This window comes from Macaca mulatta, chromosome 3 (genome assembly GCF_049350105.2).
Source record: "Macaca mulatta isolate MMU2019108-1 chromosome 3, T2T-MMU8v2.0, whole genome shotgun sequence".
Classification (NCBI taxonomy): Eukaryota; Metazoa; Chordata; class Mammalia; order Primates; family Cercopithecidae; genus Macaca; species Macaca mulatta.
Genome location: NC_133408.1, coordinates 156,552,018 through 156,571,207, shown reverse-complemented (window position 1 = coordinate 156,571,207; position 19,190 = coordinate 156,552,018). Strand labels below are relative to the sequence as shown.

Genomic DNA, 19,190 nt, shown 5'->3' with positions numbered 1-19,190 from the left:
ATGGTTCTCCCAAAAGGGATCTTAAATTATCATATCTCATTTGCACAGTGGCTGGATAGAAAACAAAAGTGCAGAGCCTAGCACTGCTGTTTACCCAGGCTTATTCCTACTGTCAATTCTCAAAGGCAAATAAACAAAATAAAAGCCCAGTCAGCTAAATGGGTAAAATATTCAGTCGTTTCCTGACCAGATTAACCAATTCCACTGATCATGATAAATGTCATGTTATCCCTTATTCCAGACATTATGTTTTTGCATTACAAATGATAAAATATTCTGCATCATTTGGGCTGACAGCCAATCACTGGTAGCTGTGACCTGATTGCCTGCAGAGGACGGGTCACCGTTAGGGAGGTGGCTCAACTGCATGAAAGACAAAATAGAAATGTTAGTGCTTCAGGAGCAAGGAGTTCTAATAAAACACAGAAAAGTCAAATCTTAGTATGTGGAGTAAGCTTGCCAAATAGTACCAAACAATTCTCAGGGAGATTTATTAAACAGCAAGTAACTATTTCACTTGTCAGCCTCAGACTCCACAAATGCACCCAGGTCAGAAAAAGAAAAACCAGTTACCTCAGGCTTATAATGCTAATATCCTAAGAAACCTCCAGAATCAGTTGTGAAATAGTAATAAAGCTATAAACTTCTTGTATAATTCTCAAGAATTCCCAATCATCTGGTTGTTCATATTATCAGTAAAAAATTATTGATTCATATTAGATCCTGAACTAATGTATTCTTTAAGAACCATCTATTCTACAAAAAAAAAATATTCACTCAGGAAAAAAAAAGACTAATTCTAATTTTTTATGCTACAAATTAGAGTACATTCAATGCCAAAGAAAAGGAGAAATCAACTCTATAAACCTAATTCAGTTTTATCTACCTAAAAATGTGAGGTGGAGAAAATTCTAAAAATATTCATGAAAACTAATGTCCTCCTGCTGGCAGCAGTGGTTACAATAGAGGTGTTTTCCTTACCAGAAATGAAAAACCTTAAAGAAAACTTTAATCAAATTACTGTGATGAGAAAGGTTCTGACAGCTATGAAATTGACTCAGTTAAAAAATTCTACTATATATGTGTGTTTTACTTTAAGAGAAATTCAATGTACCAAATAGAATTTGAATTTGCAGATGAATTATTTACTTTTGAAAGAAGTCTGCCACCCCTCAAAAAAATTAAAAATAGAAAATGTTTCTTCCATTCATTTGAAACAGTCTACTGACAAAAGAAATCAATGCACAATTTCAGGAAACAAAGGCGAGCCATATTCTGCATCCCTGAATTATTGTTCCAGCCTGACACCACACACAGCTGGTGTTACTCAGACTCCACTTCCTCAACAAGAGAGGCTGGAAAAGGTCAATTTAATATTAAAAACAAACAGACTATAGTCAGGTGTGCAGCTGGTAATTCCAGAGCATATGAAGACTCAAGCATTGAGGGACATGGGTATTTTATATCTTAAAAAAAAACAAAAAACTGCCCAGCTTGCCAGTCCTCTGCTTGGAATCAAATGTAAACATGGTCTTGGCCTCATGAAAGTCTGAAGGAAAATTATTCATGTTGCAACACCACAGTAAAAGTTTTTCATTCTAAGCATAAGTGCTGGAGGGTAGCAATGCTGTTTCCTGATCCCCCTTACACAACTAAACAAAACATCTTGGATGCATGTTAGTATAAATCCTAAAAGAAACAAACCAGAAAGTACACTCTTAGGTGTATTATTTCCCTTCTTACATAGTGATAACTCTGTCCATCCCAATAAAAAGTCAAAAAGGGTTTACCAAATTCCTCAGTGAAGAAAATGCCACTTAATCCATCTAAATGGAGATTAAACAATGCAAAGCACGCTATGACATCTGTATCAAAATATCATAAAGCTATTTAAAAAAAGAACTTATATGCATGACTTAAAAAAATTCTAACAAAGCTACAGACATTTAAATTAGATAAACCAATGAGTGATTATTAGTATTTAGAGTCTCCTTAAATATTAAGTTTAAGTTAAAATATGATACCATTACAAAGGTATAAATTCCATTCACATTTCAGACATTTTCATGAATAAAGAAAAGGTTATTGACCTTATTGTGTTTAATAAGCAAGACACTCTGAGAGATGAGACTAAGTATTAGGTGAGGTGAGCATAAAACCCAGAACCACTGATGTTCTGTCTTTACATAACTTTTCACCCCTCACACATCACAGACTTTCATACAGCAAATGTTTAAATGGGCATATTGAAGGCAATTGGAAGGATAAGGCAATAACATAAACGACTAATATAACAATACCTAATAACAGTAGGTAGCATTCATCGAGCCTTTACTAGGTGATAAGTATTTTAAGGCATTTAAAACTCACAACAGGCCAGGCACAGTGGCTCACACCTGTAATCTCAGCCCTTTAGGAGGCCGAGGCAGAAGGATTGCTTGAGCCCAGGAATTCAAGACCAGCCTGGGCAACAGAGCAAGATCGCCTCTACAAAAAATAAAATATTAGCAGGGCATAGTGGTATGCACCTGTGGTCCTATCTGCTTGAGAGGCTGAGGGAGGTAGGAGGATCGCCAAGAGCCCAGAGGTTGAGGCTGCAATGAGCTGTGATTGTGTCACTGCTCTCAAGCCTGGGTACAGAGTGAGGCCCTGTCTCTAAACAAAAAAAGCAAAAACAACAACAACAACAACAAAAACCACCTCATACCAGCCCCATGACACAGTACTATTTGTGAGCCTACTTTACAGGGTAAGAAACTGAAGCCAGAGAAGTTAATCTATTCAAGGTCATGCAGCCAATAGAATGAGGATTTCAGTGTATTTACTGACTCCAGAGCATGTAAACCAGAAGAGATGCTCCCTCCATTATAAAGTACAATAGAACATTAAAAAATGCAGGATAAGGCTGGGCACAGTGGCTCACGCCTGTAATCCCAGCACTTTGGGAGGCTGAGGCAGGTGGATCAACTGAGGTCAGAAGTTCGAGACCAGCCTGGCCAACACAGTAAAACTCAGTCCCTACTAAAAATACAAAAATTAGCCAGGCGTGGTGGTGGGCACCTGTAATCCCAGCTATTTGGGAGGCTGAGGCAGGAGAATCACTTGAACTCAGGAGGCGGAGGTTGCAGTGAGCCCAGATCACACTACTGCACTCTAGACTGGGCAAAAGAGCAAGGCTCTATCTCCAAAAAACAAAACAAAACAAAAAAACAAAGCATGTATACAAACAGTAACACAAATCAATATCAAGCAGACACACATGAATTATAATTTCATTCATCTTATCCCCTTAGAATGGAAACTGCCAGACGACAGGAACCAAACTTAATAAGTTTTTCCATTTAAAACAGTTTTTTCTTTCTTTGACATTTGTACATTCAACGCTGCCATTTTCTATTCTGGCCTATACTTTATTTTATATCATATATATATATACAGCATGTCGATGCTGCTATGTAATGTGTTCCTGGTATGGAAAGCTTCAAAAATAATTAACATATCAGCTGCTTATCATGTGCCATTAAAGGCTTTCCATTTTACTTATTTCAATTAAGCACTACAACAATCCCATGAAGTTAATATTATCCCCATTTTACAGATGAACAAACTGAAGCTGAGAGATAAGATGCTCAAAGCAACATAGTCAAATTAGACCCCCTTATCTTCCTGACCCAAAGCCCAGGTTCTTAAGCGCTGTGCTATATATTTACAATAAAAATAACTAACAGAGTAGGCCCGCCTGGAACTAACTTAGAAAAAGGGTGAGAAAGTCAGCATAGATGAATCTATAAGCCACTAAGTATATTCACCCTTGCAGCTTTCAGGAGACTACACTAATTACCTAGAGATTACTAGAGGATTACTGCTTTATACACTGCCTAAAACAAAGGTGGATGAATGCAATATTAATTGTTTTGGGGATGAAATATGTTTATAGATTCATATTTATTATGCATATACATAATACACTGTTTCAGGTCAATTCAATCTCTATCAAGTTTAAGGACTTTGAAAATCACTGCAAGTAATGCCAAATAGAAAAAGTTCTTAAAAAGTAAATTTAAATTCAATTTAATTTTTAAAGGTGACAAATGTCATCCTGAATCTATTTTTAGAGAAAGGTTTGGCTTCAGATCTCTTCATCATAAGGATCCATAGATTTATTAGAGTCTCAAAAAGGTCGAAAACCCAACAGGACTATAGAACCAGCTTAATAAAAATGGGGGATCCTGTTTTTTCGTATAAAAATTCATAAATGCAGACCTTTCTAATTAAAGAAATGTGAATATTTAGCAAGAACTGGAGTAAAACACATATAAATATAATAAAGTGATTTCCCAAGATATGACAAACAAGAGGAAGAACAAATGTTCTAAGAGCCATAAAAATAGCATTTACATAAAACATAATTTTTAAATGTTCTAAGTACAAAACCATTCTTTTTTTATTTTTAAAAATATTTTAACTAGGCCAGGCATGGTGGCTCATTCGTGTAATCCCAGCACTTTGGGAAGCCGAGGAGGGCAGATCACTTGAGGTCAGGAATTCGAGACCAGCCTGGTCAACATGGCGAAACCTCATCTCTACTAAAAATACAAAAATTAGCCACACATGGTGGCATGTGCCTGTAATCCCAGCTACTCAGGAGGCTAAGGCAGGAGAATTGCTTGAACCTGGGAAGCAGAAGTTGCAGTGAGCCGAAATCACACCACTGCACTCCAGCCTGGGTGAAAAAGCGAGACTCCATTGCCAAAAAAATATATATATATATACACACACACACATATATATATACACACAGAAACACACACACACACATTTATTTTAGGTTCAGGGGTACATGTGCAGTTTTGTTATACAGGTAAACTCGTGACTCGGGTTTGATGTACAGATTATTTTGTCACCTCGGTACTAAGCATAGTACCCAACAGTTTTTTTTTTTTTTTTTAATCCTGAATCTCTCCCTTCTCCCACCCTCCTTCTTCAAGTAGGCCCCAGTGTTTGTTATTACCCTCTTTCTGTTCATGTGTTCTCATTATTTAGCTCCCACTTAAAAGTGGTAACATGAAGTATTTGGTTTTCTTTTCCTGTGTTAGTTTGCTAAGAATAATGGCCTCCAGTTCCATCCATGTTCCTGAAAAGGACATGATCTTGTTCTTTTTTATGGCTGTATAGTATTCCATGGTGTATATTTACCACATTTTCTTTATCCAGTCTACCTCTGATGCACATTTAGGTTGATTCCATGTCTTTGATATTATGAATAGTACTGCAGTGAACATACGCATACATGTGTCTTTATGGTAGAACGACTTGTATTCCTTTGAGTATATATCCAGTAGTGGGGTTGCTGGGTTGAATGCTGATTCTGTTTTTGGTTCTTCGAGGAGTTGCCACACTGCTTTCCACAATGGCTGAACTAATTTACACTTCCATTAGCAATGTAAGCGTTCCTTTTTCTCTGTAACCTCACCAGCATCTGTTATTCTTTGACTTTTTAATAATGGCCATTCTGACTGGTATGAGATAGTATGTCACTGTGGCTTTGATTTGCATTTCTCTAATGAGTAGTGATGCTGGCCATTTTTTAGTATGCTTGTTGGGTGCATGTATGTTTCCTTTTGAAAAGTATCTGTTTGCGTCCTTTGCCCACTTCTTAATGGGGTTGTTTTTTGCCTGTATGTATAAACAATTCTAATCTATTTGTTAAAACATACCATCAAAACACTTCTTCATGACAACATTTGTTTAATGAAATCTCACTTTCCAGGTTATTTAAGATTTTTACAAGTGCAAATAATTCCTTCAAATTAATGATGCTTTACTAATACCACCACTTTTACATTTACTATATGTTCCCTAGAAACATATATTCAGTGGGTAATATAAGTTACTCCATTCCAAGTAAGTGTTCTTCTATCAATGAAAAATATCCTGACTATTCCTTTAATTTCATAACTAGTTTCACCATTGCAGAGAGAAATTAAAGACCTAAATTAAAGGACAAATATATCATGTTCGTGAATTGCAAAATTTAATATTGTTAAAATGTTAAATCTCCCCAAGTTACTTTATAGATTAAATATACTCCAATCAAAATCCAAGGTATTTTTGTAGCAACTGACAAGCAAATTTAAAAATGCATGAGGATATGAAAGGATCAAGTCTAGCCAAAAGAATTTTGAAAAAGAACAGACTTGGAGGGCCTACACTACCTGATCATAAAGCTATACAGTATCACAATCATGGTATTGGCCTAAGGATAAATATACATATCCCTAGGATAAAAGAGACTAGAAATATAGGGTGAACTGACTTCTGATAAAGTTGCCAATTCAATGGAGAAATGACAGTCTTCTCAAGAAATGGTGCTGGAACAAGTGAATATTTATTTCACTAAAAAAAAAAAAGAACATTTATCATTACCTCATACTACAAACAAAAATGTACTAAAGATGGATCATAGCACACAAAGAAGCAAAACACACAAAACACCTGGAAGAAAATACAGGAGAAAAATATTCATGACAATAACAGAGGCAAAATATTTTTACATAGGACAGAAGATATTGATAAACTGGACTTCAAAATTAAAAACTTAACATTATTAAGAAAACAGAAAGGAAAGCTGCAGACTGTAAGAATATTGTCAATACATACACCTGACAAAGGATTTGTATCAAAATATATGAAGAACCTTCAAAACTCGATAAGAAGAAGACAACCTCATTTTTAAAACAGGCAAGGGATTTGAATAGACACTTAACCAAAGAAGATACACAAACAGCCAAAAAGAACATGAAAAAATGTTCAATATGATAAGAATGAAAGACATGCAAATTAAAATCACAATATACCACTACACACCCACGAAATTAGCAAAAATTAAAAAGGCTGACAATACTAAATGTTGGCAAGAATGTGAAGCAAGTGAACTCCCATCCATTGCTAGTGGGAATGTAAAATGGTATAACCACTTTGGAAAATGGTCTGGCAGTTTCTCAACAATGACATGCCTAGGTATTTACCTAAGAGAAATGAAAACATATGTCCACATAAAGAAATATACAGGAATGTTTATACTTGCAGCATATATATTTATAGCTATATATTTCACATACAAAATATGTGTTAATTATCCATGTTATAATTATTTACAGTCAAGAGTAGGCTATTAGTAGTTACGTTTTTAGTGGTAAAACGTCATGTAGATTTTCAACTGTGCAGGGATCAGAGCCTCTAACCCCTAAATTGTTCCAGGGTCAACTGTATAGGCATTCCTGCCCATAACCGCAGCTGAGCCCTAAGCCAACAGCTAACCTCAACTGAGAGCGTATGCCAGAGCTATCCTGGAGATCTACTTCAGGTGAGCCTTTAGATGACTACAGCACTGACAGAAATCTAACTGCATGAGACCCTTCATGAGAACCACTAATGGAGTCCAGTTAACCCACAAAACTGTGAAAGATAATAATACATAATTGTTTTAAACCAGTATGTTTTGAGGGAGTTTGTTGTGTAACAATAGGTAACTGAAACATCATTATACCAACACAAGACTAGGAAAGTTTCAGATGAGAAATTCAGACTTCTGAGACAAGTCCAGGCTTGCACCATCCATGTATATCACCAGGCCAGACCCTACCAAAGCCTTCCCCTGAAAACTAGGTGTTCTAGAAGAAGCCAGAGGTAGAGGAGGTAGTAAAGAATACTCCAGTGGAGTCACTGTGATTTTCTTGTTTTTGTTTTTTTTGTTTTTTGTTTTTTGTTTTTTGAGACGGAGTCTCGCTCTGTCGCCCAGGCTGGAGTGCAGTGGCGCCATCTCGGCTCACTGCAAGCTCCGCCTCCTGGGTTTACGCCATTCTCCTGCCTCAGCCTCCTGAGTAGCTGGGACTACAGGCGCCCGCCACCGCGCCCGGCTAATTTTTTGTATTTTTAGTAGAGACGGGGTTTCACCGTGGTCTCGATCTCCTGACCTTGTGATCCGCCCGCCTCGGCCTCCCAAAGTGCTGGGATTACAGGCGTGAGCCACCGCGCCCGGCCTGTGATTTTCTAATCTATATGCATTCCAGTCGGGCTTGCTACTGCCCAAAATATGCCAAAAAGCCTCAATCTTAACAGTGTGAAATGCTCACAAAAAAATGTAAAATAATTTTTCTAGTTCCTGAAATTATATCAGTATTGCAAGCAAACAATTCTCAATTTTCATGCTGTACATAAACTGATGATTATGAGTAACTCATTATTTTTACTTAACCTTTAAGAATGGTGAGCCAACTTAGATTAGACGCAGTCAACTTATCAGTGTACGGCAAATTATCAGTATATGGTAGTTTACTCACTAACAAATTTGGGCTTAGTAATAAGCTATTATTCTGTTTGTGTCAGTTGTTCCTGCTCTGAAGGATGACAAGGGCTGATTACTGGCATGTTTCTGACATGTACCCATTATGTGTGATAAACTCCTTAGCCTGGAAAATTTTATTAAACTGAATATTAACACCCTACAAGCCCACGCATCCTATTTTCAATGACATTACCTTAATCCACAGCAGATTCAAATTTTAAAGAACATGAGCACTTGATATATGCTAGGTACCCTGCTACACTCCGGGGATTTGTCATCAACTGATAAATATTTCATTCAGAAGAGCCCAGTGGTGGGTCTGAATCTTTAACACATTGACATTACTGAGAACCATAATGTGACACAGACTGGTGTGTTTATTTTATATCATTCATTCATTTTAGAGACAGGGTCTCGCTTTGTTACCCAGACTTGTCTTCAACTCCTGGGCTCAAGCAATCCTCCTGCCTCGGCCTCCCAAAGTGCTGAGATTACAGGCGTGGGCCACCATGTCCAGCCCAAAATCTAAAGAGATATTTCTGGAACACTTAAGATTCTTACCTTTTTTATTTATTATTATTATTTTTTTGAGACGGAGTCTCTGTTGCCCAGGCTGGAGAGCAGTGGCGTGATCTCAGCTCACCACAACCTCTGCCTCCCGAGTTCAAGCAATTCTCCTTCCTCAGCCTCCTGAGTAGCTGGGACTACAGGTGTGCACCACCATGTCCAGCTAATTTTTGTATTTTCAGTAGAGACAGGGTTTCACCATGTTGGCCAGGCTGGCCTCAAACTCCTGACCTTGTGATCTGCCTGCCTTAGCCTCCCAAAGTGCTGGGATTACAGGCGTGAGCCACCATGCCCGGCCCTTGATTCTTAATTTGGTAAATATTTGTATGTTTATTTAAATATTTATGTGTCTATTACTCATACTAACATGGAAAACACTTGCACTGATGAAGTGTTCTGAGTGGACAACATTCTAACCTTTAGTGGCTGAAGCTAATCCTGCAAGAGAGCTATGACCAATCAATGATGCTTGCCACTGGGCATCTGGCATTTGCCAACCCTGACGCATTTCATTTCATCAGTTTCATACAGTCTCCTCCCCTCAAACCTCTTATTGGATCCCTTAAAATATTCCCATGATGGAACTTCCAGTCTTCACCCAGCCTTAAGAAGTGACATAGTGGCCGGGCGCGGTGGCTCAACCCTGTAATCCCAGCACTTTGGGAGGCCGAGACGGGCAGATCACGAGGTCAGGAGATCGAGACCATCCTGACTAACACAATGAAACCCCATCTCTACTAAAAAAAAAAAAAAAAAATACAAAAAACTAGCCAGGTGAGGTGGCGGGCGCCTGCAGTCCCAGCTACTCGGGAGGCTGAGGCAGGAGAATGGCCTAAACCCGGGAGGCGGAGCTTGCAGTGAGCTGAGATCCGGCCACTGCACTCCAGCCTGGGAGACAGCGAGACTCCGTCTCGAAAAAAAAAAAAAAGAAGTGACATCTCTCTTCAGTCAGTATTTTCCACTGCTGAACTCTCTCTCCACAAATGCCCCTTGATAAGCCCTACCCTGGCAGATATCCAGGACCCCAAAGGCCAATTCCCCTAAAACAGAGAGTTCATTGGATAAGTCACACTGTAAGCTTAGACAGTACATGGTTAAACGCTGGTAGCACATGGTAGAGCCATGGTATGAATCCAGGCAAGTGAAAGTCAGAGTCTCTGCAATTAGTTGCTGCATCTGGCATGTGGTTGCTGCCATTTCTAAATATGCATTGAATTGCATATTTGTTTTTTTGTTCATAAGTATCTGAATTAATTACTAATACAAATAGAATACATTGAAAATCTTACTATTTACTATTCTAGCATGGTAAATGGGACCTTTTAAATAATATAGCATTTGTGCATTTTCTTGTTAAAAACATTAAGTGTGTTAACTCGTGCTTTATACTGACTAGGAAAAAATGGAAGGATATCAATACTCTTCAAAAAAGGAACAAAAACATGACTATACAATTAATAGTCTATAAATGACTATTCAATTTATAGTGTCCATATAGTCTCATATTGAAAATTTAACAGTATATGAACATAAATTAATGCAGTGACTATTATTAATGTTTAAAAAAATACACATGATCAGTGACTTTTCCAGCTCAGAATCCATAACAACAATGAATACTATTCACATCCTGTGTAACTCCATGGGGATACTATGGGGAAAGTTTCCATATATGGTAATTTTCCCCATAGACTCCCCACAGTTTATACAGGATATGAATCTGGTCCATTGTGACAATGAAAACAACAAATCACTGAAGACTCACATGTAATTTTTTTCTGAACAAACTACAGACTAACAAATAGACCAATACTGAAGTGAAAATAAGAAATCTGAGGATTTAAAAATAACCATTGCATATTTTTATTCCATTTCTGTACTGGTAAAGTATATAAATACCCAGAAGAAAAAAAAATTTCCTTATTTACTTTAAAATATTATCTTGATACTAAAAATACAACGTCAACTACTAACAGCCAAGGAACTCAAAAGGAAATTTCACATCAGAATGTGTGTTCTCAGAAAAAAAGAAAAAAATGATACAGTAAGATGAGTCAAATACGTTATATGAGCTTTAGTTTTTCAAGCTCCTGTATGACTATGTTCCAATATAATGCCTAAAATCTATAATTATTTTTCCATGTTTGTGACTTCAGCAGTCTGTGGTTTTCTACTTATCTAATGTCATGCAATATTTTTTCTTTTACATTCAATGCTCTAAGTGCAGACTTAGAGGTAGGTTTTTGTGCATATACTTAAGTATTTCTATTTTTGTTTTAAGATGAAAGCATCTAAAATCCAATGTAGCTAAATCTAATAACCAGATTAATGTTGTGGGAAAGGAAAAGGGTTCATGTTCCTAAATTACCTAGTTTCATATGATAAATAATAAAAAGGAAAACCAAATAGACTACTAAAATGCCAAACATACTAACAGCAAAAACAGCAGTCTCTGACATAATGATTTAATAATAATTAGATGCTTATTTTGAGAAATGGTCCAGATGTGAACAGCCATTTTTGAATGACCATAGTTACTATTCAAATCTCAGCCAATTCACAGAAATTACACACCAAAACAATAGGCCCAAGTTTAATCTCACATGTGACCAGTTACCAAGAATGGCCTGAGATGCACATAAAAGAGTACAACTCACTTGTTTCTTTATCAAAGAGATGTCTGTTTAACTACAGTATCTTGGTGATTTAATATTGCTAGAGTATTATTCATTTGACTACCTCTCACACAATGGCTCAAAATTTGAGAAAATTATCTAGTTCTCGGTAACATGGTACCACACTCCCTGTTAAAACTGAGAAGCTGTCATTTTCAACTTAATGCACTCATCAGTAATGAAAACAAAAAGCAACAACTGAACTTTTGGTGCCCATCAAAGACAAATCACATGGGGTATCAAACTATATCCCAAATCCTTTCCAACATCTGGCTGCCTACCCCAGGTGATGTAGATATCCAAGGAATGGCAGGGAATATGTGTGGACCAGCCACACCAGAGCTAAAAAGGACTCCTGACCCCCTGACACACCCATCCACTAGTTTCTCATCTCCACTAAGCTCAGGTGGGGGGATCCTATTAAAGCTTTGTTGATTCTTTGGTGATTTATTTTCTCCATCCACAGATGGTCTTTTTAATTATTATAACTGTACAAAAAATTTTGGAAGAGTATAAAATAATGCTATTTGCTCCAGGGACACTCTGTTTCTCAGCAGGTAAGGTGTTGCTCTCTTCACTGGACTAATAAGGCAGGTGCTTTGGAAGACACATTAATGTGTTCGACTAGGGCACAATTCCCACCACAGTACATCTTAAGTGGTACCCTTGAGAACTGAAAAAGCCAAACATGGGAGGGGAGACAAGAGGAGGGCTGAGCCCAATAAATGCCAATTAAATAATTCATTATACTTAAAGTATCCACTCTTTGAAGAATAACTGGCTTTATCAAGGAGGATGTAACCAAATGTCAGCAGTGCAAAATCAGTTTTCCTCAAAACCACTTACTCCACAGAAAGAAAGGATGACACTTTTTCTCCCTCTCTCCCTAAAAATATTTTCTCCTCTTATAAAATTTTAAGAGAAAATAATCAATTTATTTTAAAATATATCATTAAATCGGCCAGGTGCAGTGGCTCACGCCTATAATCCCAGCACTTTGGGAGGCTGAGGTGGGCGGATCACCTGCGGTCGAGGGTTCGGGACCGGCCTGGCCAACATGGTGAAACCGCATCTCTACTAAACAAAAATACAAAAATTAGCCGGGCGTGGTGGCGGCGCCTGTAGTCCCAGCTACTCAGGAGGCTGAGGCAGGAGAATCGCTTGAACCCAGGAGGTGGAGGTTGCAGTGAGCCAAGAATGTGCCACTGCACTCCAGCCTGGGCAACAAAGCAACAGAGTGAGACTTCGTCACACACACACACACACACACACACACACACACACTATATATATATATATATATATGTATGTATGTATAAAATTAAATCAAATTAAGAACCCTAAATATGCATTTTAATTATCACCCTCCTCAACAAAACTTGATAGTACTTTCTTCTTACACCGAAATTATTCTGACCACAGAAACTAAAATTGTATTTCTTCAAAGCAGTTAAAGAACAGACATACTATTCCCATTGTTAGACATGGGAAATTTTAGTAAAGGAAAAGCTCAGTGAAATACATCAAGATGGTAATAAACGGAGTTATAGAAGCTATACTTCCTGCTTTGTGATGATCAGTCTACACATACTATAGAACACCCATTTCAAAGTGAGCCCAGAATAGATTGACTGTGACCAATCTACACAACCGTGGGAGATTCAGATTCACTAAGTCAAAGAGATGAGACTAGTACCTTTGGAGATATTGACTAAAGCAGTGTCAGTCATAAAACAGCATTTATTAATTCTATTGCCATAGTTGTGTAAGTCTTTAACTTTGAAGAACTAGGGTTTACTCTTCGACATAAATTTTTTGGTATTTTTAAAGGCTTTTTTGTGTGTCTGTTTTTTTTGGTTAGGGAGGGTGCAAGTATTTAAAACAACATTATTTCAGTAAGACAGAACATGTTATAATGTGACATTCAGGCTACTGCAAATTCCTGAACTCAAAGATCTGAAACATAAAATCAACTTAATCAATACAATATTTGAAAATGAAGACATTTCCTTCTCTTATAGGCAGAGAGCAAGGGGGAGATAAAGAAAGTTTAAAAGAGGCACTTACAACATGAATCTATGGCATCAGAAGTCAGAATAGTGGTTACCTTTTCATGAAAAGGGGAAATAACATTGACTGGGAAAGGCCACAAGAGAACTTCTAGGGGAAATGGAAATGTTCTGTATTTTGATCTGAGTAGCATTCTACGGGTATAAACATGGGCAAAAATTCACTGAGCTGCACACTTAGACTTAAGCATTTTACTGCATGTAAATCATACCTCAATTTAAATAGTAAAAGCATCCTATATAAGTAAGGCACTGCAACCATAATCAAGGATAAGAATCATGAAAATCAGAATAAGTTAGAAAAAAATTAACTCTTTCCAGGATCTACCACAGCACTGTATACAGAATAGATAGTTAAACAAGAATTTCTTATGATAATTTAGTAAGAATACCCTAGATGGTTTGGGAGATTCCTTTTGAACTAGTTGGAATTTCAAATGTGACTATTTTCCTGAATATGCTAAATAAAGTTTCAAACCTAAAAAACAGCCTCCAAAAGGTTGAAATCAAAGGCCTAGAAAGCTATGTCTCAGAACACAAAGAAAATACACTTATCCTAACACTGAATGCAGACTTAGGGTATCTTCTTTTTTTAATTATTATTATACTTTAAGTTCTACATATGCAGAACGTGCAGGTTTGTTACATAGGTATACACGTGCCAAAGAAGGCAATTCATTTTCAACACAATATCCACTGACAGTATGAATCTAACTATGGTCCTCAAGTTATAAGCAAGAAACAGAGCTTAACACTCACAAAAGACAAAAAATGCTAAAAACCTGCATGATAGTATTCTGTCTTCTGAACGATATTTTATTCTCTTCAGTAATCTGGTAGCTATGGAGACCACAAGCAACCAGCAGTTTTCACACATACCATACAGCACATAGGTGATATTACCAAAGATCAGGTTTGATGATGGGGAAAGGCTATGTGTCTGCTTGGTAACACTGAGCAGACAATGTCAGAGTCCCTAGTCCAAGAACCAAAGACTTCTGCACTGAGTTTTAACTTCCATTTTTGGCTAAACCAAGTAACAGGTCTAATTTTCCTTTAGTATATAAATATTTCTGCCCATACCTAGGCTCCCACATAAACAAAATTCCATGACTGAAATGAAACCAGACGGTCTTTGACACTTTGTGATCTATTTCTATTTCTTAGATAACCAATTGTAAATGTACCACTAAGCGAATTAAAAAAATTATGCCTAAATTATTAGGGAATAATACTATCACAGGCTGAATGGGATATTACATGTCACTATTATTCTAACATGACTTTGATTAGGCAATGTGGTAGTCTGAGATGAGAAGCTTCTACAGTGAAACAAAAGTAACCCTTTTAAAAAGCCAATTAAGAAACAAAAGAACTGAGGACTATTAGCTCTCTTGAAACGCTACTATTCTGCAATAATCAGCTATGCACACAGTCACACTGATCACCTGTGATCAGAAAACAAAGGTCAAACTACAAGTTCATAAGAAATCGGTTTCCTAAATTCCTGCCCTAAACCCCTTCTCCCTGGCAAAGATAGTGGCTTGCCAATATTTAATGCTCTACCCAGCAGGTTGAAAGTCTCTTTAGAAATTCTTATCTCTTTTAGAAATTCTTAACTGTCATCTTTGCTAATAGACTATGACAAAATATTCTGCAGAGCCTGTACAACTGCACTGATGTTATATTTCTATGCCCAACATTAAATATTCCTCACATAGGTTGGTTGTAATTTTTAAAGTATCAATTGTAGCCATCTACAACTGCTGTCCTGCCTAGCCCACTGTGCAGGGCCTTCTCTGCACAAAAGCAATTTCATTGTATAAGTTTTTAAAAAGATATGATCCTGCTGGGCTGTGATGCTAGCCAGCATATCAAAATTGAAGCCACTGTGGGGGGAAAAAAAAATCCATCCTTAAAAATAAAGCTATTTCTTATTCATTTTGAATCTACATATGTCTATATGTTTTTGTAAAACTATGGAAGAAGAGTATATAATGATACTATTTATCTCTTTAGATGAAAAATGTAAGCCTTTCTTTCCTTTCTAATAAACACTATCATCTCAGATCCTCCCAGTATCTATTTTAAGGTTTAAGCACCATTATGGAGCCTGCAACAATAGATCAGTGACAGGCCTGATCCCATCAATTAACACATTCTAGGGTGGCTGTATGGATTCTGGTCTTCCTACCTCCCTCTTAAGAGGCCTGGTTTTGACACATTGACATCCCTGGCCTTAAGGATGAATAACCCAGTTAAGGGGAGTTCCTTCCCTGAGACCAAGTCCTTTGTAATTAGAGCCAAAATACAAAGGTTGTTAATGACCTAAGGCGAAGTGATATGAACTCCAAGCCAATGAAACCATGACAGCAAGCAGATTTCTAAATAGCAGAGAAGTGGGATCCATTTACTTACATGAAGATTCAGTGCCAAACATGGCTGGCTCCAGAGGCTGCTTTTTAAAAATTAGAAGAAGAAAGAAAAGGGGGAAAAAAAAGAAAGAAAAGCGAGGAGAGTGTACATGTGAGAGTGAAGAGATGAGCCGGCTACACAGCAGGGGTCATGAAGCCAGACAATGCAGTCCAAGCTGTGTCCAGCTGCCAGATTCTCCTCTTACGAGCTTCAGTTTTCTCCCGTGTGATTGAAATGCAAGGTCTCTTAACAGCACCAAAAACCGAAGAGCTGCTTTTGAAAATCCACTAGGCAAATGAAGGCCGACGTGGCTCTTCTGGGATGCAGTGAGGCTGGACTAGGTAGCAGCAGAGGCAGGACTGGGAGTAGCAGCAACAGCGGATACTGCAATCCCCAGCCCTGCTGTAGCAGTAAGACAATAGCAGGGCTTATGCATACGCTGGATGACGTCAGGGACACTGCACAGACTGACTGCGCCGCTTGAGCCAGAGGCTCCAGGGGCTCCAGGAGAGCAGCGTGATTGAAAGGGGAATTCCTTTGTCACAAAATGCACAAGACTGAGAGCCACGTATATATTCCCCTCCTGCGCAGCTCTTCATCCCAAGATACCAGGCAGTAAAAGAGGACTCAAAGAAATTTAAATATTGGCTTTATAGCAATTAACCACAAAGACATCATGCATATCAGGCTTCTTGGTTTTGCGCAGCATATAGAAAGAACTTTTCAAGGGAATTAAGAATATCAGAAGTGAGAAAAATTATCTGCCTTTATAAGTAATTACAGAAGAGTTCATTGTTATTTTCTCGAAGCTTATGGTAGATTGACAGATCAAGGATTGTATACTCAATCACAAGTATGTGAAAATATGTATACTATTACACATATATTCTAGGCACATAAATACATACAAATGTAACAGTAAAATAGTAATCTTAAGTACTTAGAACACTGCTTGGCACACAGCGAGTACTCAAATGTAGGCAATTCCATTACTAGCTATTTTGCAACTATTATTCAAATGTGAAAAACGTTGCTCTAGGAATATATTTACATACATGTATTTTTCCTATTTCTTCATCGTGGCTTACATGAATTTCTGTCATTTTCCAGAGCAACTCAGTCATTTTAAGGCTGTGTGCACACACCTGTGTGTACCTCTGTATGAGTAAGCATTTGTGACCAACACATTTCTTTTTGATCTACCCACACAAAGAAATAATTGAAAATATTTTATCTCTTGACTCACTGGAACAAAAAAATGTCTTCCTTCTTTACCATATTCTTATAAATCTGTTTTTAAAGAAGAAGTACCAGAACCATATGAACTTTCATTAGCTATCCAACACAAGCCAAAAAAAAAAGTTTTCTTATGTTTTTAAAATACTGAAATGCACAAAAAATAAATATATATACATATATATGTAACTCCACAATTCCACACTTTTAAAATCATATATAGTAGAAAGTTCAATAGTTCAAGTCTCCTCTCCACCCATTCATCCAAGGTATATACCTTTTCTAATTAATTTCTTGTGTTCACAAAGACATGTCTTCATCTCAATACAGTTTTTAAATATTATATTCTGCTATGAAAGTGGAACCACATATTACTTTAACATCTAAAAATATCATTAGTACTTTTTCTGGTCAGTATATGTAGGATCTACCTCATCCTTTTAATGACTGCATAAGATTCCATTGCATGAATGTACCACAATTTATTCAAGGTAACTTGATCTTTAGCTTACTAAAAATGCTGAGCCATTAAGAAGAACATTTGATGATGCTACATAAGATAAAGAACAAATCATCTGTCGCAGGAAAGAATAACAATTAGCTATTACTGAGTGTTTACTATGTGCCAGGCACTATCCTGGGTCCTTTACATGTATAATCTTCATAATAACCCTACAAGGTAGATACCACTTTTATCCACATTTGACAAATGGTTGAATACTTTGTCGAGGTCACACAGGTAGTGAATGATATACTGGGCTTCAAACTCAGGAGTCTGGATCCAATGCTCTTAACCGCACTACGATAATGCCTCTTGAACAATGAATAAATAATCGGCAAAATTATATTTAAGGATTTAATTGAAATGAAGGGAAAACAGAAACCAACTCAAAATGTGAAGGAAAAAAAGAATCCTTAAAAGCAAAAGGTCATCAGAGAAGGAAAAAAAAAAAAAAATCACAGAAAATTGCAGGAATTAATAAAAATGTATACCTTCAAAAATAGTCATGTCAACAACCAAGACGGAATATCAATAATGGTGCTGAAATGTAACTGTAGGAAGTGGGAAAGGATAATACAGTTCAAAAGGGTGGAACCTTAAAGACAGATGTCTTACATAAGGTCAATTTTAAATTGCATATGAGATGTTGTCATATAAATAGGTACTCAAATAGTAGATGGATGTGGCCATCAGAACAGCAAGAGGGAAAAGAGAATGAGAAAATGGCACCTGGGTTAGAGATATTTTCAACCAGAGGCCATGGTCTACATTTAATAACTGCTTTGCCGACTCATTTATGTTGCTCCTTTTGTTGGTTCATACATGGGAGGGTGTATATATATGTGTATGAAAATGCATTTTTCAGGCCGGGCACGGTGGCTCAAGCCTGTAATCCCAGCACTTTGGGAGGCCAAGACGGGCGGATCACGAGGTCAGGAGATCGAGACCATCCTGGCTAACACGGTGAAACCCCGTCTCTACTAAAAAATACAAAAAACTAGCCGGGCGAGGTGGCGGGCGCCTGTAGTCCCAGCTACTCAGGAGGCTGAGGCAGGAGAATGACGTGAACCCAGGAGGCAGAGCTTGCAGTGAGCTGAGATCCGGCCACTGCACTCCAGCCTGGGCAAGAGAGCCAGACTCCGCCTCAAAAAAAAAAAAAAATGCATTTTTCTGAGGGCCTATATTTACTTCTTGGCACAGGCTTCTAAGAGTTAAAGGCTGTGATTGTTTTAAGTCTACTTTTTAGACAACTGTAACAGGATCAGTATGCTAAAAACATTAGGCATCTCACTTGCCAGGAAAACCGGACACAAATCACACCCTCTGACTCCTATGAAGATTTCTGTTACGTGGAGGCCTGAGGCGTTTCTAAACACTTT

At 37.5% G+C, this 19,190-nt stretch overlaps 1 protein-coding gene and 1 non-coding gene across 20 annotated transcripts in view; both read right to left on the bottom strand.

Moving 5' to 3' along the window:
- ST7 (suppression of tumorigenicity 7) overlaps positions 1-19,190 on the bottom strand; it is a 284,115-nt gene that overhangs the window by 202,229 nt on the left and 62,696 nt on the right. For 4 of the 19 annotated variants that reach the window (XM_015134746.3, XM_015134748.3, XM_015134742.3 and 1 more), the window contains exon 1: positions 16,077-16,490. In XM_015134746.3, coding sequence (XP_014990232.1) covers positions 16,077-16,098 — 22 coding nt within the window. In that variant the 5' untranslated portion in view covers positions 16,099-16,490. 19 annotated transcript variants of the gene reach the window in all.
- On the bottom strand, positions 16,389-16,497 carry MIR6132 (microRNA mir-6132). Its single transcript, NR_128325.1, is given in 1 exon segment — positions 16,389-16,497. It is a non-coding gene; the product is annotated as a microRNA mir-6132 (primary transcript).